The following is a 27,221-nucleotide window of genomic DNA, read 5'->3' as shown; positions in this document are numbered from 1 at the left end:
ATATGTAACTGACTTCTCGTCTTGCTTCTCATTCTCACTTTAATTTTCTAATACTGACAATGATGCAGTGGCTGTTATTTCTTATGCTCTATATTTTCTTTTGTATATCTTGAAGGTTAAATCCTTTAAAATAAAATCCAAATAATTAATTTATTATACCTTGTTAGTAGCATGCAGGAGCCTTTATGGCAGCACATTGGGGGAGATGTATTAATCGGTCTACACCAGAAAACTAGAAAGCTGGAGTAATTTCCACCTAAGATGCCTTGTGTCCCCAAAAAAGAGGCCTCATTAACTAGGGGCATGGGCGAAAAAAAATAGTGTACAACAGAACAGCCTGTACAACAGAACATTCTATACTGTGGCACAGAAAACTAGACCAAGTAACAGGAGGTACAAAGTATAACTTGCCAGTCTTATACTGCACCAGGTTAATCATTCAGCATCAGACATGGTGCTACGTGCGCATGGGGCATGGTAAAGTCCAAGCCCACTCTCCGTGGCAGATACCTAAAAATGATTAGATGTCAAGATGCGAATCCATCAAGTGGCTATTCTGCCGGGCAAAACTACACCACGCCTTACGTAGTTCAGGCATTTATCGCAAGTACTTGCAGTGCACAAGGAATTGTGATTATTTCAATGCAGAAAACTGGCATAGAAGTACTGATAAATCTCCCCCATAAAGTGTATTTTTTTTCTGTAAAGGTCATATGCATAGAAAATAAAACCATATGCCCCCATATAAAATTCTGAAGTATGTTAAGTTACAATAAAACCATGAGGCGAGATTTATCACTGGTTCTATGGCAGTTTTCACTGTGAATACAGTCCATCCATGCCATGTGGGCGTGGAGGGGGCGTAGAGGGGTGCGGTGGAGGTGGTCCCGCCCTGTGCCTGCTTTCTTTTGCAAAACCAGCCAGGTCGGTGCAAGATAGCTCTGTTTAAAACTGGCCCGATTTTGTTATTGTATCAGAAATCTAGGAATAATTTTAAAAACAATGCAGATATTATCTGTTTACAGTGTGAGACAAGGAGTTTGTAAAGCAAAACCTCTGCATATAGCTACAGGGAAGGAAATAATGTCAGAGAAGATTGTTTTGTAAACTTTTCCTTTTCAACCAATAATATAAAAATTTTTTTGGACATTCATTCTTTTGTAAGCACTCTTTGGAAACTTGCATTCAGGGGACAAGAGTAAATGAGCATTCATTTAACTAATTTTGAGAAAAAAATTCAAATCCCAATTAAATTGTACGAATCTGAAGGATAATAATTATCACCTTGCTCTTCTGCAAAATTAATTAGCAGTTCCAAAGGATCGGCTCCAGATGACAAGACAAATATCAGGGGTACGCTGGAGGTGGAGTCCATGTAACTACATTGAAGATCAAATGTGGGAGGGTCAATATAACCTTGACCCATTTTGTCAACAATAAATTGCTGTACTGCTGGAATGACCTAAAAATGAAAAAAGATGAGATATAATAAAAAGTGAAAAATTACAAGAGTGGTTGTATATGCATTTTTAAAAAATTTTTTATAAGTTATTCCCAAAATATTATTGGATAATTTTATATGAGTAATTGATATATAGGTATCAAATATCATTCTACTTAAAGTTTCATTTGGAAGTCTATTATTAATAGATGTGGAATCTCAATAAAGCTGTGCATGAGTTTAAATAGAATGAAATCCTTACACCAATGAAAAAAGATCATTAGCATATTGATGGTTTATTAAATGAGGGAAGTTGGATTCCTGCTATTATTATCTGTGAGGTTTAGTGGACACTCCTAATGCTAACCCATAGAGGTCTTAGAGGTCCATAGTAAGTAAAGTGCTAATATGAGTAAACACTGGTATATTCTTCTTTTGGGGCTCATTATATCATAATATACTATACCGTGGGCACTGTACTACACAATAATGGGATGGATGCAGGAGTTGTTTTTGGCAGCTGTCAAGTAGCCGTCAACTGCAATATATAGCTGCCACCTTGCTGCCAAGGTCCCCAACAATTTAGATCCTGGTCTTTTAACCTTTTTACATAGTCATTTCCAACCATGGTACTTTGGATGGTTAGCAGTGGCACTATCACCCCTGCACTGCAAGAGGCTACGCCGAAGCCACTTTTCACCTTCCTGACACGGCCCATTTTTTCAAATATGCCCTGTGTCACTATAAATAGTTATAACTTTGAAACGCTTTAACATATCAGAGTGATTTTAAAATTGTTTTCTCGTGACACATTGTACTTCATGATAGTTGAAAAATTTTGGAGGTATGTTTTGCATTTATTTATGAGAAAATCAGATATTTGGTGAAAATTTGGAAAAATTCTCAATTTTCGAACTTCAAAATGTTCTACTTTTTCCACACATAGTCATAACAGCAAAATAACTTAATACCTAATGATCACCGAATGTCTACTTTATGTAGACATGGTTTTTTATGCATACTCTTATATTTGTAGGATGCTATGGGGCTTTGAACGTTAGGTGCGATTTTTCACATTTTCATAAAAAACGCAAAATACTGCTACTGAGGGACCTGCTCAGGTTTCAAGTCACTTTAAGAGGCCTAAATAACGGATTGTTACGGTGATACGGCGATACCAAATATGTGGGGATTATTTGGCGATTTTGTGGTTTTTTTTTACTTTGTTACATGTGTATAGGGAATGTTTGTGTTTAGGGCAGAGGTCCCCAACCGGCGGTCCGCGGACCAGGACCGGGCCGTTGGAGTTCATCAGCCGGTCCGCGCAGGGGCGGCACCGGCCAGCACGGAGCTCCCGCACCGGACGGGACCACGTTGCAGCCCTCCATCCGGCACCTTGCTCCCCGACGCTGCAAGCACCTTGCGCCCATCCCCCAACGCCGCCGGCACCTTACAACGGCCCCCAGACCCTGCCGGCACCGAGCTCCCCCCCTCCAGGCTCTCGGCTCCCGGGTCCCCCTGCCCTCGCTCAAGCTCCATGCTCCTTTCCCGCTCCCTCCACTAACGTCCTCCCTGCTCCCGGCTCTCCGCCCCCCGCTCCCGGCTCTCCGCTCCCTCCGGTTACCGGCTCTCCGCCCCCCGCTCCCGGCTCTCCACTCCTGTCTCAACCTGTCTCTGCTAACGCCCCCCCCCCCCCTCCAGGCTCTCGGCTCCCTGCCCCTGCTCAAGCTCCACGCTCCCCTACTGCTCTCTCCGCTCTCTCTGCCACCCCGCTCCCGGTTCTCGGCTCTTGACCTACCCGCTTCCGGCTCTCCGCTCCCGGCTCCCCTTCCACTCCCGTCTCAACCCGGCTCCGCTAACGTCCCCCCCCTCCAGGCTCCCAGCTCCCTGCTCCCCCTGCCCCCGCTTAAGCTCCAGCCTCCCTGGCCTCCCGGCTCTCAGGACCTACTCGCTCCCGGCTACCTCACCGCGCCACCACCATTGCAGGACAAGGCACCGAAATTTCCAAGAACACAATAGGTAAGGTTACTTTATCTTTGCATATATATGTGTAATATGTGTATATATGTGTAAATATATGTAATATGTGTGTGTATATATGTGTGTTTGTAAAAATGTATATGTGTGTGTGTATATATGTATGTGTATGTATGTGTATATGCTGTATCTACTGTTTGTTTATGTGTATATATGCTGTATGTATATGCAGCATTTGTGATATTTGTGATATTTATCAGGGCTTCTATTTTGTACTACATGGCGGTACTCTGTATGCATTTTATACTACTTGGCGGTACGTTGTATGTATTTTATAATACTTGGTGGCATGCTGTATGCATTTTATACTACATGGCGATACGCTGTATGCATTTTATACTACATGGCAATACGCTGTATGCATTTTAAACTACATGGCGATACGCTGTATGCATTTTGCATTGCTTTATTTTTACACCAAACCAATATGATGGATCTGGTCCGGACACTCCCTGATATCTTATATCATAAACTCCACCCCTCCATAACCCCACCCCATATGACCAAAGCCCCGCCCCCACCCCCACCGGGCCATGGAAAACTGGTCTAGCTTAAAGCCGGGCCCTGGTGCAAAAAAGGTTGGGGACCGGTGGTTTAGGGGACTTTATTTAATTAATTCTTTTTATTAAAAAATGTTTTATTTAATGTTTTTAACAGTTTTTATTCACTTTTACAGGTTAGCATTACACTGTGTAATGTAACACACTGAGCATGCTGCGCATGTTCAGTGTATTACAGCCGGATCCTGCCAGAAGGCAGGACCTGGCTACAGGAAGCAGATCGCGCAGCCCTGGGCAATTCTTGTGAAATGACCGTAACATGCCGTGATCAGTGCGACCGTGGCGTGTTAGGGGTTAAAACCTGCGTTTGGAGAAATCTCCGATCGCGGGTGTTATAGGCGGGTGTCGGCTATAATATATAGCTGACACCCGCAGCTTCTGGCCAGAAGTTTGACGTAATACTACTGCATTTTGCGGGAACGCACCTCCCGCGATGCAGTACTATTACGTCAAATGTCGGGAAGGGGTTAAAGTAGCTTTTTTAAAACATTTAAACAGTAAGAAAAGATGAAGTTGTTTTTCCCTTTGCACTACAATTTTAATTATTATGTCTCACAGAGGGATAGGAAATGTTTAGATATATCAGTAGGCACTGCTCTTCTCATAAAACTGGCAGGCAGATGCACTGGCGGACAATTTTATGTCCTGCCCACTGTCGAAATGCATATTAATCTGTGTCAGAGGGGGTGCAGGCTATAGGTAGGGTGCTGGCATGGGGAAGGAACACCACCTTGCGTAACACCATTCACGACCCTCCATTCCCACTTGGCATGGAGGTGGCGTAAGCGAGCAAGAATTGCAATTATTTTACAGCTTGTATGCCACAAAACTAGAAAACTATGTTATTATTACTAATACGTTAATTATATACTAATATGTTAATTACGAATACAACAAATGACATATTTTATGAGATTCAGTCATATAGTTTAATACTTATTAGTGAAAAATAATGGGAATTTGGAATAATCCTCCCTTAAGGAAATACAAGTAATGCATCATGGTGTATGCAGCTTAGTGAATGTCCTATGGAGTTAATTTATTGATATTAGTCACATATTGGACACAGCAAAGACACACAGTTTGAGGCTTCTTCAAATTAGTTGAAGTTCTGCTCTCATTTAATAGATCTGACCTAATTATTTACTCCTCACAAATATCCCCTACAGAAAGTTTGGCTACATCAGAACGATTTACTGCCGAGTTGCTATAAAATATTGGGAATCAACAGCTGCTGTTTCTTCCCTGCTGTATTATTTTTTTGGAAAGTACAGAAAAGGCAATGACGGTCTGTGAGTGCCAATCTTCACCATCAGAAAGAGCTGGCAGGATTTGAGGAAGACCTGCTGCTTTCTCTTGTTGGAAGCTCATTTCACTTAGATTTTCTGTTGCTTGCACATCAAATTTTCATTATGCCCTTTACTGCTCTTTAAGAAAAAGGGACAAAAGAGTCAGATATTTTATTTATTTCAGTGCTATTGTGCACTGACACGGGCATTGATTTGTGATAAGTAATCTGTAATACTGGATTTTTATTTTTACTGTTCATGCTGTATTTTTCTTAAATTATACAATGCTGAATTTTATTTTACTTATAATGTTTATCTGAAAGACATGACTGTGTTACTTAGGTTTAAAACATAGTATGGTAAAAATTTCATTAAGTGCTACCAACCACCTCTTTATCTCAAACCACTGTGTGACTTATTTTAAATGCAGTTATTAATAGTGGATGACAATTACTTGTCTCTAGTTAAAAGAAACCTGACAAATTGTTAACTCCTACCATAGGGTAAGTAGTAACCAGGTTCTACTGACCATCTCTAACAGCAAAAGATTTGACATTTCAGACCTTTCAAATTTTAATGCAATGCCAAGGAGGAAAGTCATCAGCAATGATCTTAGGGAAGCATTGGTTACTGTCCATAAATTTGGGAAAGGTAAAAAATCCATTTACAAACAATTTTTAGTTAATCATTCGACAGTGAGAAATATTATTTAGTGGAAACATTTAACATAGCTGATCCCAGAAGTGGACTTTCCAGCAAATTCAATCCAAATTTAGAACTTGTAATCCTCATAAAAACTGCAAAAATCCCAAATGCTACTTTTCAGCTACAAGCCTCAGATAGTATGTTAAATGTTCAGGTTCATGACAGTGCAATTAACTTACTGTCAAACCATAGAGCTAAACTGTCGCTGCAGGAATAAAGCTTGTTCTCGTACACTGAAGCCATAATGGTGCTGCTTTTTCTGTGGATATCTTAATACGACTATACTTAAATATACTATATATAGTATTAACACACATTTAAATACTTTGCTGTGCTGCTCTGAATTTTTATCATATCATTTTATTCTATCTTTTTTTCCAAACTCCTTATCTGGGCCCCTAAGTTTTTTCCAGAACATGTTATCTTTATTGTTTGGTTATTACAATCACAACAGGAAAAACTTCAAAACAAGCTTTAGTAATGTTTTGGCCAGTCCATAACTGTTTAACCTATTAAACTGTACTTAGCAAAGTAACCCACATGTATTTGCTGGAGATATAACACTGAAGAAGTGTAAGACTGAAGTGTGAAGAGGGCACAAATTAGCGTTATAGAGGACATATCAGGTCGATTTGGGATCCAAAACCAACTACAGGACCTTATGGTCCTCATGCACATACTCATACCTGCAGCACTTGCTCCTCATTGAAGCCGAGGTGTACTGCGCCAGCTTCACTTGCCGCAATGTGCAGACATCAAAGGGAATGAGCCATGAGGTAAGTATAAAGTTCAATTTTTTTTACAGATCAATAAAAAATCGTACAGGACGATTTGGGACACAAAACCACCGGCCCATAAGGACCTGTGGGTGGTTTAGTGTCCAAAATTGCCCTGATAGGTTCCCTTTAACACATCTGGTTTATATGAAGTGAGTGGCCACATACCTTTATCATATACTAAACTGTTGTCTGATGGTAGTGTTATTGCTGGATATATGTTTTTACATGGCATATTAGTGTCATTACCACAAAAATTATACTATATATTTTTATTAACATGTCATTATTATAAAAATATAAACAAAACAATTTTACTACTCCAAGTCTGCATTCATTTAGTTTACCTTGTCGGGTCGTAGGCAGCGTATAACCAGTAGCTTCTGAAAAGCCGTCAAGAGATCTTCCCATGGGTCTGGCAATTCCATCTCATTAGGGTGCGAAGAATCATATATATTTTTCCACTCAGGCAGCTGAATAAGGTCATGATTTAAATAAGAAAAAATTACTATGTAATTACTAATTTGGAAATTCTACATATTAACATGTCGATCATTAATACAGCTTCCTGTTCTACATATATTCAGCATGAATAATAATTAACCATGGACCAGCTATACAACATTCTATGCACACTTTATGGTTTCCTAGTGTAACGGAATACAATACAATTTGTTTTCTGCAGTATTTATGGGTAAACGTAATTGAAAAATTGCAGAGTCTTAAAAACAATTGTAGAAAAAGTATTTTACACTTTCAGATGCTCATCTCAGATATTATATATCAAGTCTTCAAACAAAAGTTATCAGTGCAGCGAAATATCACATTGATCCGGCACGAAAACGCTCCAAATATTTAAAAAGTTTTGTCTTTAGACCTTATCTGAGAAATTCCAATTGTTCCATAACACATATCCAGCACAAGTACAGGTTACAGGGAACATCATATCACCCACGCATTTTTGCTCAATATTTGTGAACATTTATCAGTCCCAGTCCCTTCATTCACATACATGTTTCACATGGTTGATCCTATACATTATTTCAGTGGAGCAGGGAGAGCTGAGTGACTGCCAGAAACATCTGGATCCACTTATCTCTGTTGGAAACAGAGTAATGAAACAAAATCCACCCAAAAAATTCATGTTTTCCATGATGGCATTTGACTAACAGCGAAGGCAAAAATCTAATGACTGTAGCAGGTGCATTCACTAAAGGAGTGTGCCTTGACCTAGTGATTTTTAAACATGTTAGCAATATACTATAAAATGTAGCTGAAGATTATTCTTATTATTTTTGAATAATGCCATCCATCATTTTAGAACTATTGGGGGCATTGTGTTTACTGGTGGCATGGTTAGTAGTGGCAAATGGGGGCACTGTTACTACTGGCTAGTGAGGGCATTATTAGTTCTGCCTACTGTGCACTTTTACTACTATCTACTAGGGGCATTGTTACTATTGCATACTTGGTTAACATTAACTAGTGAGGACTTTATTTCTACTGGCCACTGAGGGGTTTTGTTATTTTTGGCTATTGGGGGTACTGTGACTAAAAATTACTGGAGCACAGTGATTTTTAGCTACTGTGGAAGACTGCTAATAGATTGATTATTGTGGGGCCATTTTTACTATATTGGCTATTGTGGGGGCATTAAAGAGATCACTAGGGGATCCATAGAAGAGTTGATCAGTTGTTATGACAGCCTCAGATCTTCGGCATGCCCGAGACTGCATGGTTTCTGCAGATTTGTTACAATAAGCCAGTGGCTCATTGAAATAAATACTGTGCAAAAATGCCATATACTGCAAAACAGTAGTATTGAAGTATATGGTAGAAATGATCTGACCATCTAGGGTTAATGTACCTTAGAGGGTCTATAAAATAGTAAAAAAAGAAGTCTCAAAAATAATAAAAACTGTAAAAAACCTAAAAGTTCAAATCACCCACCTTTCCCTAAAACTGATATAAAACATAATAAACAGTAAAAATCAGACACAATGGTGGATATTTATCAGGACCTCTGCACACCGCCAGTGGCGCAGAGGCCCTGAAATAATCGCAAATGCTAGCTTATTGCTAGCTTTTGCGATTATTTTCCCCAATCCGCCACCTTCACGCCAGTGGGGCGTGAAGGGGCGTGAAGGGGGGGCGCGGCCGGCCGAGCGGGGGGCGCGGCCGGGCGGGAGTGGGCCGGCACGGGGCGTTACTGTCCCCGCGCCTGCGCACTCGCTGCTGCCGGCGACTTTTCATACGTGAAAAGTCGCCGGTTGCGTTTTTTCCACATTTGGAAATTTTTTTCACCTTCCCAGAACACGGCATGGAATAATAAATAATGCCTTCCCACAGCTCTGTACACTGGAAAATTAATTTTTGAAGGTGGAGAGCAAGAAATGAGTGAACAAAACCCTGCGTCCTGAGGGGTTAATTTTGTGATAAAAAGTTGAAGATAATGATAAAATGAAGAACCTAAAATTTTTGTGTTGAAAAAATCTACAAAGACAAGTTGTGATTAGAAGAAGAAGACATGACGGCTACACTTACAGTAAGTGCTTGTATTACCTGAGCTCGCAACATTGCTGCATCAACCCTGGGCTATAATTTGTTATTTCACCTATGAGGAGGAGCTGCACAGATAATTTTTGCTATTAATTTTTCTTGTTTTTTTTGCAATATTGATGTTCCGATCTTTGTTTTGGTGTCGTATTTGTATACATGTCTTGGTTCTGGTGGTGTATGTGTTTGTATTTATGGGATGTTAAAGGGTTATATTGTTCTATACAATGAGAGCATTTAAATTAAATCACTTATTTAAAATCAAATCGCTTTTAGATAAAGCCGCTCTCATGTTACATGTCCTACTTCTTGCTTCTAATGTAGGGAGGCTGTTGTTAAAAATTTCAATGCAAAGCCTGAATGGTGTCCTTCCTTCTAAAATCAACTTTTAACATTATGCTAATGATCCAGAAGGGGACTGGGGGGTGTTACCAGAGCCCCTCTGTGCTGCAGCTTTACAGGCTGTTACACTATGCTCTTCTCTCCTCCTAATGTGTACTGAAACTTCCTCTGCTGCTGTGAGATTACAGTAGGCAGAGGGGGTGGGTAAGTACTGAAGGTGCCGTGTGAAAGCCTGTGAAGCTGCAGCATGGAGGGGCTTTGGTAGCCACGGAGCCATTCAGGCTACTTAGCATAATTTTAAAAGTTGATTGTATAAGAAAGGGAAGCACAGTGACTCAGTGGTTAGCATTATAGCCTTGCAGCTATGAGGTCCTGGGTTCAAGTAACATCCAGGTCAACATCTTCAAAGAGTTTGTATGTTGTCCTCCGCATTTGTGTATGTTTCTTCCGGGTCCTCAGGTTTCCTTCCACACTTCAAAACATACTGGTAGGTTGATTAGATTGCTGCCCCCATTGGGACAGGAAACGATTTGGCAAGCTTTGTGCAGCGCTGTGTAATCTGTGTGCGCTATATAAATAAAGGAATTATTCATATTGTTAAGGTGGTGCCTGGATCTATGTGCTACCCTCCCGCTCTCCCCGACTGTGTGCTGAAACTTCCTCTGCTCCCGTGAGATTACAGTAGGCAGAGGGAGGGGGATGTGCTCCCTCTGCCTGCTGTAATCTCACGGGAGCAGAGGAAGTTTCAGCACACAGTCGGCCTGTGAAAGTTGTGCCACTGGTATACCCTTTTTGGTAGCATTTACTTCTAGAAATTCCCATTACAAATCCATTATATTGTGCATCATAATCTGCCAATGTAGCAATGCTTGTGTGACTTACTACTAGAGATGAGCGAGCACTAAAATGCTTGAGTGCTCGTTATTCGAGTGGAACCTTTTCCGATGCTTGAGTGCTCGTTTCGAATAATGAACCCCATTGAAGTCAATGAGAGACTCGAGCATTTTTCAAGGGGACCAAGGCTCTGCACAGGGAAGCTTGGCCAAACACCTGGGAACCTCAGAAAAGGATGGAAACACCATGGAAATGGACAGGAAACAGCAGGGGCAGCATGCATGGATGCCTCTGAGGCAGCTTAATCGTACCATTATGCCAAAATTATGGGCAACAGCATGGTCATGACAGAGTGACCGAGTGAGGCGAGATAGCATCTAAAACACCCGATAATTGATCCTGACACTATAGGGGACGGCATGCGGAGGCAGCGTCAGCAGCGGCAGGCTAGAGAGTGGCATGGCGACATACCCCAAATGGACTCAGGCTTCAAACCAATTTAAAAAATTCCTTTTGGCAAGGATAACATGTAGCACTGTACGTATCAGTATTTGGCCTGGTTATGGAGGCAGAGAGGAACCAAAGGATGTGATCAAGAATCGCTGAAATGATTTCCTATGTGAACAAAAGGTTGACGGTATATTTAGTCGATAACACAGCATGGCGGCGACAGAATACCAAGTTCCATAACGTATCTGGTGAAACACCCGAAAAATGAGCCTGACACAGCTCGTTTGCTAAGTGGACGACATGTGGAGGCAGCTATGGAGACGACTTTTGGAGGCAGCTATGGAGACGACATGTGGAGGCTGCTATGGAGACAATGGCGGACATTTATCAGGACCTCTGCGCCACACCAGTAGGGCGTGAATGGGCGTGAAGGGGGGGCGCGGCCAGGCGGGAGTTGTCGAAACAACATGTGGAGGCTGCTATGGTGACGACGTGTGGAGGCATATGGGGGGGGGGGCGCACTCAATCATACAGATTTGCATCCATTATCAAAATGAGTGACTCATATAAAAGACCAGAAAATCACAGCCGGTAAAACACTAGGAAGCTAGGAAGTGTAGCTCTGCGGCGTTCCCCTGCTCCCTCATCAGCAGGTAGTGTCTCACCCCGCTTAGAACCACGGGCTCTTTTTTTTGGTAATTTTTTTTTATGTTTGTTTTTTTGGGGGATTTATAGAAGAACAAAACATGGAGAAGAAATCAGACAGCAACCTCAGAAGATGATTGCTATGGCTAGTTTCTAACCAACACAGACAATTTTTTAAAAAATGTCCCGGTATTGATGTGAACAAAAGACCGTATTTGATTACGCCACATGTGAAGTACAGTACGCTTCACCGGCAGAGAGAATGTGGATTGGGATTTCTGGAGACTAGCTTGCTAAACATTAGCAGGCACAACCGTTCAACTGCAGTAGACAAAATTTGATTGCTATAACGGAGATTTCCCACCCCCAAAAAAAATTAAAAGAGAAAATGTATTAATTATTTTTGTTTTTTTTCGTTTTTATAACTTTTTGGTTTTTTTTTTAAATTTCTTTATGAACGAAACACGCAGAAGAAATCAGAAAGCAAACTGAAATGCGGATTGCTGAATGTCCCAGTACTAATGTGAACAAAAAACCATATTAGATTACGCCACACGTGATGTACAGTACGCTTCACCGGCAGAGAGAACGTGGATTGGGATTTCTGGAGACTAGCTTGGTAAACAGTAGCAGGCAGACTAAGCTAGATGAAATTGCATTTGTACCACTGACAGCACACAAAAGGATTTTGTGCTGTGACTTTCACTTTTGAAAAAAAAAAATAAAATCGTCAGACTGTGCCTAATTCAATCAAACCTCCAATAAATTGTCCCACTTAGGTGTTTGAAATGGATATGTGTGTCAATAAGAGCCAAAAATAACGTTCGCAAGTCTCCCTGCAAATTCGTCATAATATGGTAGTAGCTGCACTACTAGTGCCAGCAAGCCCAGCCACAAGCAAATACTAATTTAAAAAAATAACGCTATTGTAGCCCTAACAAGGGCTGTTGGGCTCTTGTAGAATCACTTCTGCCTAACAGTAATCTAATAGAACACCCTAACGCTATCCCTAACCAGCACCAGCTCTATCCCTAACGGCATCCAGGCAGAGAATGATCCAAGCAGCGCGGGCAGGGGCTAGTCTATTCCAGGGTCACCCGATCAGGCCAGCCAACCACTGCTATCGACATGTAAGTGTACCACGTGATGCTGGGTGTACTGCAGAGGCTTGTGATTGGCTCTGTTTTTGGCCGCCAAAAATCAAAACAGCGGGAGATGCCTTTTTCTTGAGCTGGCAAAATATTAATCCGAGCAACGAGCAGTTACGAGTTTGCTCATCTCTACTTACTACACATCTGCAGAACAGGGATCTTTTATAGGGCCACATGCATAAGGGAATCAGGTATAAACAAATAAGTAACTTGGGAATGTCTTTATAGGATATCTGATGAAGAACATTTAATGGCCATAGGGCCCACATGTTTCTATGTATTAATGTTCTTAGTTCATTAGTTATTATCTTTTTATTTAGAAGCTCTTCCTCTTAGTTTTTATCTACAAAAGTAGGTTTATATTTTAGGTTAACAAGTCTAATAAGCTCTCATAGCCAACAGAGGGCAACATTTAGCTAAGAAACAACTGATTTATGCTAAACTTTGCAATAAGACTTTAGATTTATTTCACCTATCAAAAACTTTTGGTCATAACAAGTTTTTTATGTAAAATCTTTAACTTTACAAATAACGCTAGCACAGATTCCCCTGTATTCATCTAAATAAGTCATAAGGGTACATTAAATTAGGTCATAGGATTACAATAATTTTATCACATTCAACATTTCATATAAATATTACACTTGTCTTACAATTGAAACATGCTGTTTTTATTTCTTGTGATTTATCCTATTAAGAAGGTAAGTGTTTCAAATAGGAAATGAAGTGGTATCATCATCATAGTATTATCAGTATTATGCCATATTCAATTCTTGTACTGTATGACATCATTCTTTCTGAAACGCATGCAACCACAACAAAATTCAGCTTCTATGTTTTCTAATAAAAGGATTTTACTTCTAACTATATGATGATATTCTCTGCTATATAAAAATATACCAGTTTTGTAAATAACATTAAATGGGTTGAATAAGTCATCAATATTAGAATAGTGGGGGGTCCATACCAGGCACTACCACATTGCAGCTACTAAAGAGAAGGTAGAATTCCCAGGTATTTGTAGCTGATTTAATGTAGCTTGTTGTTTTAGGGGTTGTCTGATATTGCAGATATTGCATATGCAGCTGTTTTCTATGAAGGGGGAGAGATCATTTTTTATTTTTTCATTCCAAATGACAAATTCCCTTGGTCAGTATGATACCAAATTTATATAATATAGTAATTTTTTTTAGGACAATGGAGGTTATTTATGATTGGTTTGGTCTGGCTTTTTTGGTGTAAAAAATTGCATTGAGGTTTTTGGGACTAGTATCACAAGACTATTTCTGCCACTTCATTATTCTTGTGTAAACTACTGCTAGTGCAACACCATGAAAAGCCAGATTAATGACATGGGACTTGCAAAAAGTCACATAAAAAGTTGCGTAGCCACACCGCTACCCAGACTGCAATTAGAGCATAAGAACAGTTTTGAAGGGCCCAAGCCACTTTAAAAAATCTGACCTGCAGCAGAACTCCAAAAATATTTGCAAGGATTCTTTGTCTTTGTCAATGTCTTTAATAACTAATGTTCTTTAAATATCGGCTGCAACGCTGAATTCAAGTGCTTTATGCAAGTCAATTTGGTAAATTTCTTCACTTTAGTTATTCCATGATCCACAGTGGATGGCAATAAGGGGAAGTTCTATGGTAGGAAAATTATTTTAAGCCTGAAGGTAGCATGAAAGAGGTAAATGTATGTCAGCAGTGAGAAATAGCATTGCTAGAACGTGGTGCTTGCCTCAGTATAGATGGAAATATTAAACCTCCTGCCATAGCCAGGGTCACCGGACAATCTTCTGGTACTCTGGTGATCCAATCCAACCCTGAATAAATGGGTCATAGAGCTGATTATTCATGGCTACTTCTTCACAGATTTTTCAATACACAGAAATGCTCCCACCATCAGAGGAGAGGTGTTGCATACCCCTGCAAACTGGTGCACCACTGTTTTTGTTCCACAGGGCTGGACCTCGCCAATCACAATGGGGCAGATTTACTTACCCGGCCCATTCGCGATCCAGCGGCGCCTTCTCTGCACAGGATTCGGGTCCGGCTGGGATTTAAGAAGGTAGTTCCTCCGCCGTCCACCAGGTGGCGCTGCTGCGCCGAAAATAATCTTAACGCCCCGGAATGCACCATCCCATAGCAGGTGAAGGTGAGCGCTTCCCAAGCGACACATTTCGGTTTTTAAATGCGGCGGTTTTTCCGAATACGTCGGGTTTTCGTTCGGCCACGCCCCCCCGATTTCTGTCGCGCGCATGCCGGCCCCGATGCGCCACAATCCGATCGCGTGCGCCAAAAACCCGGGGCAATTCATGTACAAGCGGCGCAAATCGGAAATATTCGGGTAACACGTCGGGAAAACGCGAATCGGGCCGTTAGTAAATGACCCCCAATGTTTTCACTTTGCACCCTGATGCAGAATCTGGCCTTGTGTTTGTTTTTTTATGGTCTCCTTTTCCTAAAAAAGACACTTTAATATATTCTAATAAGCTGCAAATGATCCAGGGGGCTTCACCAGAGCCCCTCCAGGCACTGGCTACACAGGCAGTTACATGTCCCTTGTGGCTAATTAACATATTTTTTATTTGCTTTTTTTTTTGGAAAAAGATACCATAAAACCTGTTACAAAGAAAGATACTACATCAAAGAGTACAGTGGATTTAGTCAGTGATACTACTTTATATAGAAAGAATCAGACCGCAGATTTCCTTTAAACAAGGTGATTCCACAGCATATGCATAGATTTCTACAAGGCAATAGTCGCAAATCTACCATGTGCAAACGATACCCTATATATATGTATATATGACATTTCTCAATGTTTGACTATGTTCCATTTTATAATAATCTATTTTCTATTTTATAATTTCACATCACCAGACTCATATTTTAATTAAATTTGACTTGGCAGTTCTTATATAGTTCTACTATACAATGGCTGGTTAGTGCATCAGATTACAGACTTAAACAAAGATTTTGGCCTTCAATCTTTATTAGAATCCAAAGAAATACCTTTATCTTGAGTATCCAGCAATATCCCAGCATATCTCAGAGTTTTACAGCAAAATTATTTTATTTGGCACATCAGATGGTGGGATTTTCTGTATTCTAAAGGGGAAATACAAGTGCTGTGTGCTAGGTTCTCCATTGTTTATTTTAGCTTAGTATTAGCTATTTTAATTTATATGCCATATGTTTCATACTAAAGCAGCCATATACTGCATGGATGTAAGAAACTCAAGAGTTTTTAGGTGTTTAGTTACCATACAAACTACTGATTAGCAATGCAATTATCATGCTGTTAATAACAATGATGGTAAATTAAAAAAATCAAGACATTTAGCACTTTACACATACAAAAACTCTTTTTTTTCCCTTTATACATTAATAAAGTAAAATAACATACATTTTTTTACTGCTTGGCCCGCACAATCACATTCACTCCTCTGTATTTGTTTTCGGTAGCATCAATGCAAATGGTTATGATGCCGGGGCTTATACTTTAAAAGCCTGAGAGAAGTTGCTTTCAGTGGCTATTTTTTCAGCCCTATTTTAATCTATAACCTAATTAAAAATTGTTGTTCTTTTAAACGTTCTAAATTGATTTGCAAGGTGGATTTTTCTGCACTGTAACCAGGGTAGCAAAAGATCCGGGGCATATGTACCATATGTTGCAGGAAACACAGGCGAAATCCCTACCTATTCCATTCACTGAACACCAGTAAAATGCCCTTGCATTGTACCTGTTCTCTATCTTCTTCATTAGCCCTGGCATATCCATGTCTCCTCTTTCAGCAACATGCCGTCCCTATGTGGTTTACCACAAACACATCTCGGTCCCCCACAGTGTCATCCTGCTGTTGCCCCTAAAACCAGTATCAATATACAAATAATGCTTCCTAGTATAACACTCTGTAAAATTCCCCCCATTCCAGGCCCTACATCGTAAAAAGCCCTCTTTACGATTCCTGAGCTGTATAATACCCCCTTCCCTCAGTGTGGCCCCCACAATTTATAATGTGGGACATTGTGGCAGCATACTGTCCTGATTTTGGTTCCCAAACTTAGTAATGACTTTAACTTAGCATTAAACTCCACTTTCGCGTGTAGACAGCTTACATTAGCCACATTTTATAATGAACCGTCTAATTACCTGTCCTAGTATATGATCCCATACATTGCATTATCCCTCTCTCCTGTGTCACTTGCACTTAATTATGACACTCATTGTGCCGCCCGCCCAATAAATGTTACACAAATGTGGCCTGACTATGTGCTATAATGCCACCCTCTTAATCCCTTTATACCCCACTAATTCCCTCTCACTGTGACCCCCTAACACTAAAGAATTACTACCCATAATTTTGCCCCCCTTCCTAATAACCCCCCACCCCCCTACTCAATTGGTTTCTCCTTCCTAATAATTCCCCTTCTTAGATTGTGGCTCCTGTCCTAACATTGCCCGCTAAAAGAAACCCCTACCTAAAAATGCCTTCCCTCTAAATAAGACCGCATTCCTCATTGATGCCCCCAAACTCTAGATTATTGCGACAGTCATCATAAAATGCCCACCGTAATTCCCTGCAGGCCACCGTATTACCCGCACTCTATATTAATAATATACCAATTAGTCCAATAATACCCCTTCTATATAGAAATGCCACTAGTCCACAGCAAAGCCCCCCCTAATAAAGTAATGCCCCCACTCCACAGTAATACCCCCTTTATAACAAAATGTTCCCAGTCCACAGTAAAGTCCCCTTTATATAGAAATTCCCCCAGTCCACAGTAATACCCCTGTATATAGAAATTCTCTCTTTATAAAGTAATGTTTCTAGTTCATAGTAATGCTCCCTCTAAATACAAATATAATATATACAGTCCATAATAATGCCTGCTTAAAAAGTAATGTCCCTTGTCTACAGTAATGCTCCCATATAAAGTAATGCCCCCATATAAAGTAATACCCCCAGTCCACATAATGTTCACAGTAAAACCCCCCATATAAAGTAATGCCCCCATTTAACAGTAATCTCTCCATGTAAAGTAATGCCCCCAGTTCACATAATGCCAGCTGTTCACAGTAATGTCCCTTTATAAAGTAATGCCCACACAGTTTACTAATAAACAAAAGAAAATCACTAATACTCACCTCTGCCTTCCCTGCTTATCCTGTCTTCTGTGGAGTACGATCTGCGGTGACGTCATTACATCGCGTCTCCTGCTCCTGGCTGCTGTATTGAGTTACAGTTATATAATGACATCTCCTGCTCCGTGTAGTGCTGCGCAGAGCTGACGGCTCCGTGCGTGTACCATTACATTACCCATCTCTATCTGTCCTGATGACACAGATAGGGATGAGAGTGCAAATAGCTCCCCGGACAGCAGGACCAGTGACCTGCTGATTCAGAGAGATCCGGGGCTCTGGCCAAAAGATCCAGGGAACGAGTCCTGAATCTTTTGACCAAGTGGCTCCCCTGACTGTAGCCATCATATGGATAATATTTTCTTGCAAACTCTACCAGCATAGCCATGGAAAAACCCACCAGCTAAACGTTTGGTGCATTTTCTATGCATATAATATGCAGGCAGAATACTTGCTTTCCTACTGATAGGCACTGCTAAGGGGGACTTTACAGTTTGTGTTTTACAAACTATGCTTCATTTCTTACTAAATAATATTGCAATAAAATTAAAAATTATTTCAAGTGACAGTTGCACTTTAACCTAATGGTGATACCTTAATATTTCATGACAAGTTTGTTCTATGTGGAAATAAAAGTAAAGGAGACTGCCTTGAAGTGCGTTTTAGTTAGGGAGCCATTTTTGCAAATACCATGCTGGCATTAATATAAAGGCAGTGAAACTTCACAAATAAATGTCTTTCATACACTGCGTGTTATAGGTGCCTGGAATAAAGCAGTCTACTAAAAATCGCATACATTTGACAACTTCAGAAGTGAACATTAAAAACCAATAAGATGTAGATAGCTAATAGTTTAAGGAATGTCTGGTTTATGAAATATCATTGCTGAACTGTCTTGGAAGAAAAAGAAATATCACTCATCCACTGACATTAAATATTGTGCTCTGGCAGCAGCAGTGAATAGCATTTTGATGAGCATATATCTGTGAACTAAAATCAATTATGTAAGGAGAGAAACCCTTCCATTTAACCAGATTAGAAATATGATGAAACTGCATATGAAACTGAGACATATCTTATTTCTGCAGAGTAAAAATACATATTGTTTTCTGTACCAGGCAGATGGAGCATGAGGGCTGGTTAAAGGGGCACGTTATCAGGCACATTCATCATAGTTATTTTATCATCTCCGCTATATGATATAGACAAAGTGAAGTAACTACTAACAGAATTTGGCTGCAAAAATGTATTTAGGGGATTTTGTGATTAGTTATTGGGCACTACATGGAATTGAGCAAACTGAAACAATGGGGCAAATTTACTGACCCGGTCCTGTCACGATCCCCGATCCGGACGTTCCGACAAAGACCACAACTATTTGTCTTTTGGAGAGGATCTGTACCTACAGTGTATGGGAACATCAATGGGTTCAAGGTGTGCACCACAGTATGCCAATCTTTTTATGGCTGAACTGGAAGGTGCTTACTTATCCACATGCACCACAAAACCTATGATCTACCTCCGTTATATTGATGATATTCTGATCATCTGGACTGCAGGTAAGGAGGCCCTAATTCAATTCCATGAGGGCTACAACAACTTTCACCCCACCATCAATCTGAAACTGAGCTATATATAAGGAGATACACTTTCTGGATACCACCATACAGATTAAAGACAGCCACTTAAACAAAACAATATTCCATAAACTAACAGACAGAACAGCCTACCTGAGAAATAACTGCTTCCATCCCAAATATACCAGACAATCAATCATATACAAGCCAGGCCATACGCTACAACCGTATCTGTTCAGATAAGAAAGACCTGGAAAAACACCTCCTGGAGCTCAGGTCTGAATTTCTCCAGTTGGGCTACAGACCAAAAGTGACTGATAACCAAATAGGTAAAGCAGCAGCCATCAACAGAGCCCATTTACTCACATATAATAGGATCCAACAGGAGGCCAGAGTACCCCTAGTAGTCACTTACAGCCCACAACTGGAGATCCTACGTCACATTGCCAAGGAACTCCAACCGATTCTGCATAAAGATACAAGACCAAAAGAAATATTTCCAGTCCCTCCTCTCCTGTCCTTCCGGGAACCACCAAACCTGAAACAACTGGTTGTTCGGAGTGTCCTGAGACCTCCATCAGAAAATGGTACCTCGTCCTGCCTGCAAAGCAGGTGTAAAACGTGCCAGCACAGGTGACTAGGTACCTGTACCTCAATCACAGCAGGTACATCAGATCAAGGGGACCTTTTCCTGCAGGTCCGCTAATGTGGTCTACCTTATTATGTGTCAGCAGTTTCCAACCACAGGCCTTTGGGGAAACATGCCAGAGACTCCATCAACGTATGAACTCGCACAGATCTTATATTAAAAATGAAAGGAAAGATCTCCCAGTGGCTGCACATTTCTCCAGAGAGGACCACACTATGGAATATTTGCAGATTACTATTTTAATGGGACATTTTAAGACACAGAGGGAAAGGAAAGAATGGGAGTATAAATTAATGCAGAAATTCAACACCTTGCAAAGTGGTCTTAACATTCATGCCAGCTTCATGACCTCCTACCTCTGACCTGGAGGCCACAAGCAGATAAGAGCCTGGGCTCATGTGTCTCATCTCATAGGTTTTTAATGTTTTTTTGCCATCTTGTTGTAAATAAGATGTCCCTTTTTTATCAATCTGTTGTTTTACAGGTTTTTTTAATATCCTTTGATGATCACTGTTTAGTGTGTATAAAATGCTGTGAATTTTCTGTTTCATGCATAACATCATGTCTGATGAAAAGAACTAGTATTCTCGAAAGCTCACCATCATATATACTCAGCCTCAAAAAGGTATCGCCTGATTTCTTCACTCTACTTCTGCTCTCCATGGCTAACACGGTACAAATCTACACTACTAGCTACATGGAGGCAGGGCAGTGATTTGAAAAGACACGGAGCTATCAGTCAAAATAAGAGAGTGTAGTTTGCAGTTAGCCTGGGAAAAAAACAGAGTCATATTTTGAATAAAAGAGTCAAGAAAGCTGATTTGCATATCAGAACAATGGCTGTGATTACTGGCATACATACATACTGACAGCTACTTTTTAGTGATATGGGGAGTACTTTGTAACCCTTTAACAGCAGACATTGTTGGTTTGGGGAGTACAATTCTGGTGACAGCTCTACTTTATAAAATTCTGCTTTGTTTGTAAAGAAACAGGCTGCAAAGTACCCCTTTGTAACAGTGTTACTTCTCCATGGTCAAGGTAAATCTGTCCACCTGGCTGAAGATGGACGCTCTCTCCCATGTATTTACTTACACAACTCTGAGCAGTGAGAATTAACCCTTTCTGCTTGGTTGTAGTATGCTATGAGTGTTGTTTTGAAACATCAAGCAAAAAGTTAAGTGGGTAATCCTCACTGTCCAGGGCTGTGTAAACGAACACATTGAGATGTCAGGTCAATGTAAGCCCCATACGCTATTTAGGTTGGAATATGGCTTTCTAATAGAGGGAGCTCTGCAGCCTGATTTTCTTTACAAACTAAGCAAAATCTCTTAATAAATCATATTAGTAAAGTGTTCACAACACTAGCCTCCACAATATTACAAATGTCCTCAAATGGTTTTAAATAAGTTTTAAATTACCACCGTCCCTACTCTGATTTTAATGAGGAACACAAATAACATTTACTTTGGGTACACTCTGTGCCAGTTGCGTTTTAATTGGTAGTCTTAATGTAATCTAATGTTAAAATGTTGATGCCCTAGCCTGAGAATAGGTCGTCAATACTTGATTGTTAGAGGTCTAACACCCAAAACCCTCTCCAATGAGCTGTCAAATTGCCTGCTTGCAGCTTAGTCCCATTCAAGTGAATTTATGTGAGCTACAAGACCTAGCACTTTTACTAAGCTGTAGTTAGAAAGAAACAAAAAGGCCTGCTTGAATGTTGTGGTCTTTTGATACAGCATGTAGGTCAGGCTGATGGGTTATGCATCCCAAATATTTTTTATCATGGAAAAAAAAATCCATTATACAGAATTCTGCTTATTCTTAACTAGAGCTCTGAATCCAATGTAAAGACATAAATAATAATGTTTTATAATTAAAGTGTTATTGCAGGATATTAGAACAAGTAGGATGAGTGAGTAATACAGTACAGTATTAGATTAGTGTTGTCCGACACCCAGCAACCCCATACTCAGCTGTTCAGTCTTCCCAAGCACAGCACCATACATTGTATAGTAGCTGCTCCTTAATAGGACTGAGCTATAGAACCATGCCATGTTGTTTTTGATCAGTTATATTGAGTAAGGTCCCTTTAACATTCATAGTGGTCTATGAGCTCGAACCACAAAAAACATTGAACAAAATAAATCAGCCCATAATAAGGTAGACAGCTCATTATTTTTAGACCTTTGCAATACAACTTTTAAATCTTTAAAAAGATATTACGGTACTCCGTTGCCATTGTTCTTTAACCCTGTTATAAATAATTATTTAAGGCTATCCATCTCTAGATAATAACACACTTGAACAAGTCCCAACCTTTTAGGTATTAGCAGAATTACAGTAGTTAGCTGCCACCACTATTACTGATAAATGATACAGAAGGATAATAGCTATAACAAGCTTTTATGCCCATTAGAACTTAGACACGTTATAGCAGATTGTCTTTGATTTGAAAAACTTTGCTATCTGTACATTACTGAACACTCTCTGCACTTTGTTCAATTATTTGTAACCAGTATTGCGTCTAAACTATGTTCTATGTGTTTCACAGTATGATCTAATTAAAAAGTCAATTTACGCCTTTTTTGTCTCATCAATTATAACTTTCCTCCTGGCTTTCTAGACAAAAGGTTTTATAAAGTTTTTTCTAAACCTCACCCTTTTATTCTCTAATTTGTTCACCTTTTAAAGCATGAAACAAAAAACATAGTTCACCGTAATTGTAGTTGGCTCCAAAATCAGAACTTTGACTCATGTCTCGGGGCTACTCAAAACACATAGCGCAGGGATCCTTTATCAAGGCTTTTACTGGTGTACAAGACTTTATAAAGTCACAATTCCTGGAAACTATTTCTCCACCAATGCAACCTCCAAGCTAAGTGAGCATGGAGTGGTGTGAAGGGGGCCATGTCAGGCCAAGTGGGTTATTCCTGCAGCTTACTACATCTTTCCATCCAAATTTTGGAACAGTATATAATGTATTCTGGCCAAACAGAGTAAAAAATGTAGCAAACCGCAAAAATAAGTCACTAGGGGTGATTTATAAGGGCTTGTGCACCAGTTTTCAGTGAACCACCAGGCATTCCGATCATTATCCCCTTTACAATACCTCCACACCAAGGTGGAATGGAGGGGCATGAAAGAGGGCAGGGCCTCACGTAGATTTGTATACTGCGGAACCTGGAGGGCAGATACATCAGGAGGTATCTGGCAGCAGTGGAAGGGTGGGACCTTTATCATACACTGCTACACAAGCACTGATAAATTGTCACATGATAAAGGTCATGCACTGAGTGTATATCCCTGGAGATTACTTGGCATATGCTCTCTGTGTATACATGAAACATGTGAACTTAGCCTAAAGGTATACCCCTCTCCCTATTCAGCACACCTGCCCCCTCAGACATTCCTGTCTGTGAGGAGGTGAGAAGGAACATTTTTTTGCTTAGCCAGTTGGCAGATACTGATGTTTGTATAAAAACACCACTCCCCTTTTATCCCTAATGCAGTCCCTTGTAAAAGTAAACCTGTCTTTTGACAATAAAGGTTATTAAAACTTAATATTTTAGCCAATGTTATGACACAGCATCTTTATTCTTGCTTTAAATTGATACTTGGGTATTTCCGGCAATCAACTGTACTTGCTGTACAGATCCCATCTGCATCATGAACATCAACAAACACATCACTCCCTTTAAGCCTCAATGCAGTCCCATGTGAAAGTAAACCTATTTTGCCGACATACATTCCATGCATCCAAAAAATCCATCCCCCCATTACAGGAGCCAAGAATTAATGACTCCATGTGCAGACTAGGAGCCAACTATATCGGCATCCCCACACTAATACAGTTGAACATATAGCAGTGGTCACTGGGAGGGATGATAGCAGAGCCCCTCTCCTGACCACCCCTTAATTCAGCCCCCTATAATGTAAAAATATAAGTCTTGGGTAGTAACTATTCAAGATAAGTTTTTTTTAGACGTGCACATGTGTTAATATTACAGGCGGTCCCCTACTTAAGAACACCAGACTTACATACGACCCCTAGTTACAAACGGACCTCTTCATGTTGGTAATTTACTGTACCTTAGCCCTAGGCTGCAATGATCAGATGTAACAGTCACCAAAGGTGTCTGCAATGAAGCTTTATTGTTAATCCTGGTTCTTATGACAACCCAACATTTTTAAAATCCAATTGTTACAGAGACCAAAATAAATTTGGTTGGGATTACAATTACACAATATACAATTCCAACTTACATACAAATTCAACTTAAGAACAAACCTACAAAGCCTATCTTGTACGTAACCTGAGGACTGCCTGTATATCAAGGATTTGTAAAACTTTTATTTCTTTTTGCATCTGTTGAACTGCTTAACAAACTTTAAGATTCCTGCACCCTTACAATAAAACAGTGATTCTCCTTATTTATCAATTCATACAAATCTTATACTGCTCCTGCAATGATGCATCAATGAACTGGAAAGTTGTTACAATGGGTACAGTTATTCATCAACGTCCATTGCCTTCTTTCTTTGCTAGTACATGGTTTCAAGGTTCTTTTAAAGTTGTTGTTTTTCTCACACTTTAATGCTTCCAATTGTACATCCAACTATTCTTAATGCTTGATATGAGAATGTTTATAACTGAATAGTCAAAACTAAGCCCGCACTTAAATGTGCCATTATTACATTATTGGAATGTTCCTTTGCTATTCCTATGATCTTTAGAAAAAATATAATTTGCATGTATTGCATTGTTCTCTTTTTTCCTTGATTTAAATAGAAGAATGTTGTAAATATGACTCAAGATTTCTCATACTTGTGTTTCTAGAGAAAGAACAGATTTTTATTACAATATAAGCTTGAACAATTTTCTCTGACAAAACAGGCATTTAAATAAGTGCGCACCTTTTAATCACATCATCATTATGTGTCTCTTTTAATAGCTCATATAAATGAGAGGATGTTCTAGTTTCTGTGACAGATGTACATTGAGAGAATAGAAGTGCTACGTGTCACTAATGAATAATCTGGATTCAGCAATTCTAAGATTTCTAGTGTTACCAGTATGTTCAGTTATATAGATATACACTAGTTATAAATGGCATACAGTCAGTCCCCGACTTAAAGAGAACCTGTCATCAGGTAATTTTGACACAGTTCCAATAGACTCTGGCATGTTGACTTCAAAAACGCCTTTGTTGTGCATCTGAATAATTTCAATGCTTTTCAACCCCTTAACGACCTGGCCCATTTTTTTTTTAATTTCCATTTTTCTCTCCCCACCTTCAAAAATCTATAACTTTTTTATTTTTACACTTATAGAGCTCTGTGACAGCTTGTTTTCTGTGTAACAAATTGCACTTCATATTGATGGTATTCAATATTCCATACCATGTACTGGGAAGCGGGAAAAAAAATCCAAATGCAGTTAAAATGGTAATGAAACATATTGGGGCAGATTTACTTATCCGGTCCATTCGCGATCCAGCAGCGCATTCTCTACACTGGATTCGGGTCCGGCCAGGATTCACTAAGGTAGTTCCTCCGCCGTCCACCAGGTGGTGCTGCTGCGCTGAAAAGCATCGGAACACGCTGGAGTTCACCGAGCCGGGCTGAGTGAAGGTAAGTGCAAGCTCCACGACAGATTTTTTTTTTAAATGCGGAGGTTTTTCCGAATCCGTCGGGTTTTCGTATGGCCACGCCCCCAATTTCCGTTGCGTGCATGCCAGCGCCGATGCGACACAATCCGATCGCGTGCGCCAACATCCCGGGGCAATTCAGGGGAAATCGGCGCAAATCGGAAATATTTGGGTAACACGTCGGGAAAACGTGAATCGGGCTTGGTTTTTAGGGCGTTCACTGTGAGCCCCAAATGACATGCCTACTTTATTTTTTGGGTCGGTGCGATCAGGAGAGAACACATTTGTATAGATTTTGTAATGTTTTCATGCATTTACAAAAATTAAAACCCCCTGGACCAAAATTTTTTTTAAATTTTGCCATCTGCTGCCACCAATAACTTTTTAATACTTCCGTATACAGAGCTGTGGGTGACTTTTGATGAAGTTTTCAATGCTACCATAATTAGGAATGTACGACCTTTTGATCACTTTCATTGAATTTGATATATTTTTCAAAATGGCAGAAAAGTACCATTTTCGACTTTGAGCACTATTTTCCATTATAGGGTTTAAAGCAGTGAAAAACCGTTATTTTGATAGATCGGGCATTTTCAGACGCGGCAATACCTAATGTGATTATGATTTTTACTGTTTATTTATATTTATATCAGTTCTAGAAAAAGGGGGTGATTTGTGTTTTTAGTTTTTTTTTATTATAATTTATTTTTTTTTAACCTTTTTTTATTTTTACTATTTTTAAGACCCCCTAGGGTACATTAACTCTAGGTTGTCTGATCGATCCTACCATATACTGCCATAATACAGTACAGTTGGGAGTGCAAAGCAAATATCAGATATTTATTTTCTGATAGATTCCTTGATAGGTAATTTTTAAAAATAGCAGAAGAAGTGGAGGTCTCCAGAATGTTCACTCTTTTTGGGCTGATATACAGGTAACAAATTTGGGCAACAGTTGAGTTTTTATGGGAACCCACTGAAGGCCATCTATGACCTTCCAAAGTAAATAGAACAAAGAAACCTGTTTCTCAGTGATCTGTCATTTTTTCTTTACACAGTTGTACATGTGCATTTGTACATGTTCAAGAGAGGCCTGGATGAGCAAAAATATCATGGGTTATGGAGAAAAAACATTTGCTGAATACATACTTTTGTGTATATGGTGTTTGTGTGCCCTGTGAATGTATGAATATGCTGTGTGATTGTATGTGCTGAGTGAGTGTATGTGCTGTGTGTGAGTGTATGTGCTGTGTGTGTGTGTATGTGCTGTTTGTGTATATGTGCTGTGTATGACCACGCTCCAGGGTTTGTCTCCTGCAGTCTGTCGAGCGCGTTTCTGCCTCCTAGGGCGGGTGCGCTGACTTCTTGCTCTTTAAAGGGCCAGCATGCCGCTGACTGGGGCT

General features: G+C 40.0%; 1 protein-coding gene across 3 annotated transcripts in view; it reads right to left on the bottom strand.

The window, feature by feature from the left end:
- LOC140126705 (dynein axonemal heavy chain 3-like) overlaps nt 1-27,221 on the bottom strand; it is an 883,215-nt gene that overhangs the window by 70,944 nt on the left and 785,050 nt on the right. For all 3 annotated transcript variants that reach the window (XM_072146467.1, XM_072146468.1, XM_072146466.1), the window contains exons 67-68: nt 7,156-7,281; nt 1,285-1,462 (exon numbers count right to left, since the gene is read on the bottom strand). In XM_072146467.1, the coding sequence (XP_072002568.1) occupies nt 1,285-1,462; nt 7,156-7,281 (304 nt within the window). The remainder of the gene's footprint in view (nt 1-1,284; nt 1,463-7,155; nt 7,282-27,221) is intronic.

The sequence above is a fragment of the Engystomops pustulosus genome, chromosome 4 (genome assembly GCF_040894005.1).
Source record: "Engystomops pustulosus chromosome 4, aEngPut4.maternal, whole genome shotgun sequence".
In the NCBI taxonomy this organism is placed as follows: Eukaryota; Metazoa; Chordata; class Amphibia; order Anura; family Leptodactylidae; genus Engystomops; species Engystomops pustulosus.
The sequence above is the reverse complement of the archived record's forward strand: the minus strand, read 5'-3'. Positions and strand labels throughout refer to the sequence as shown.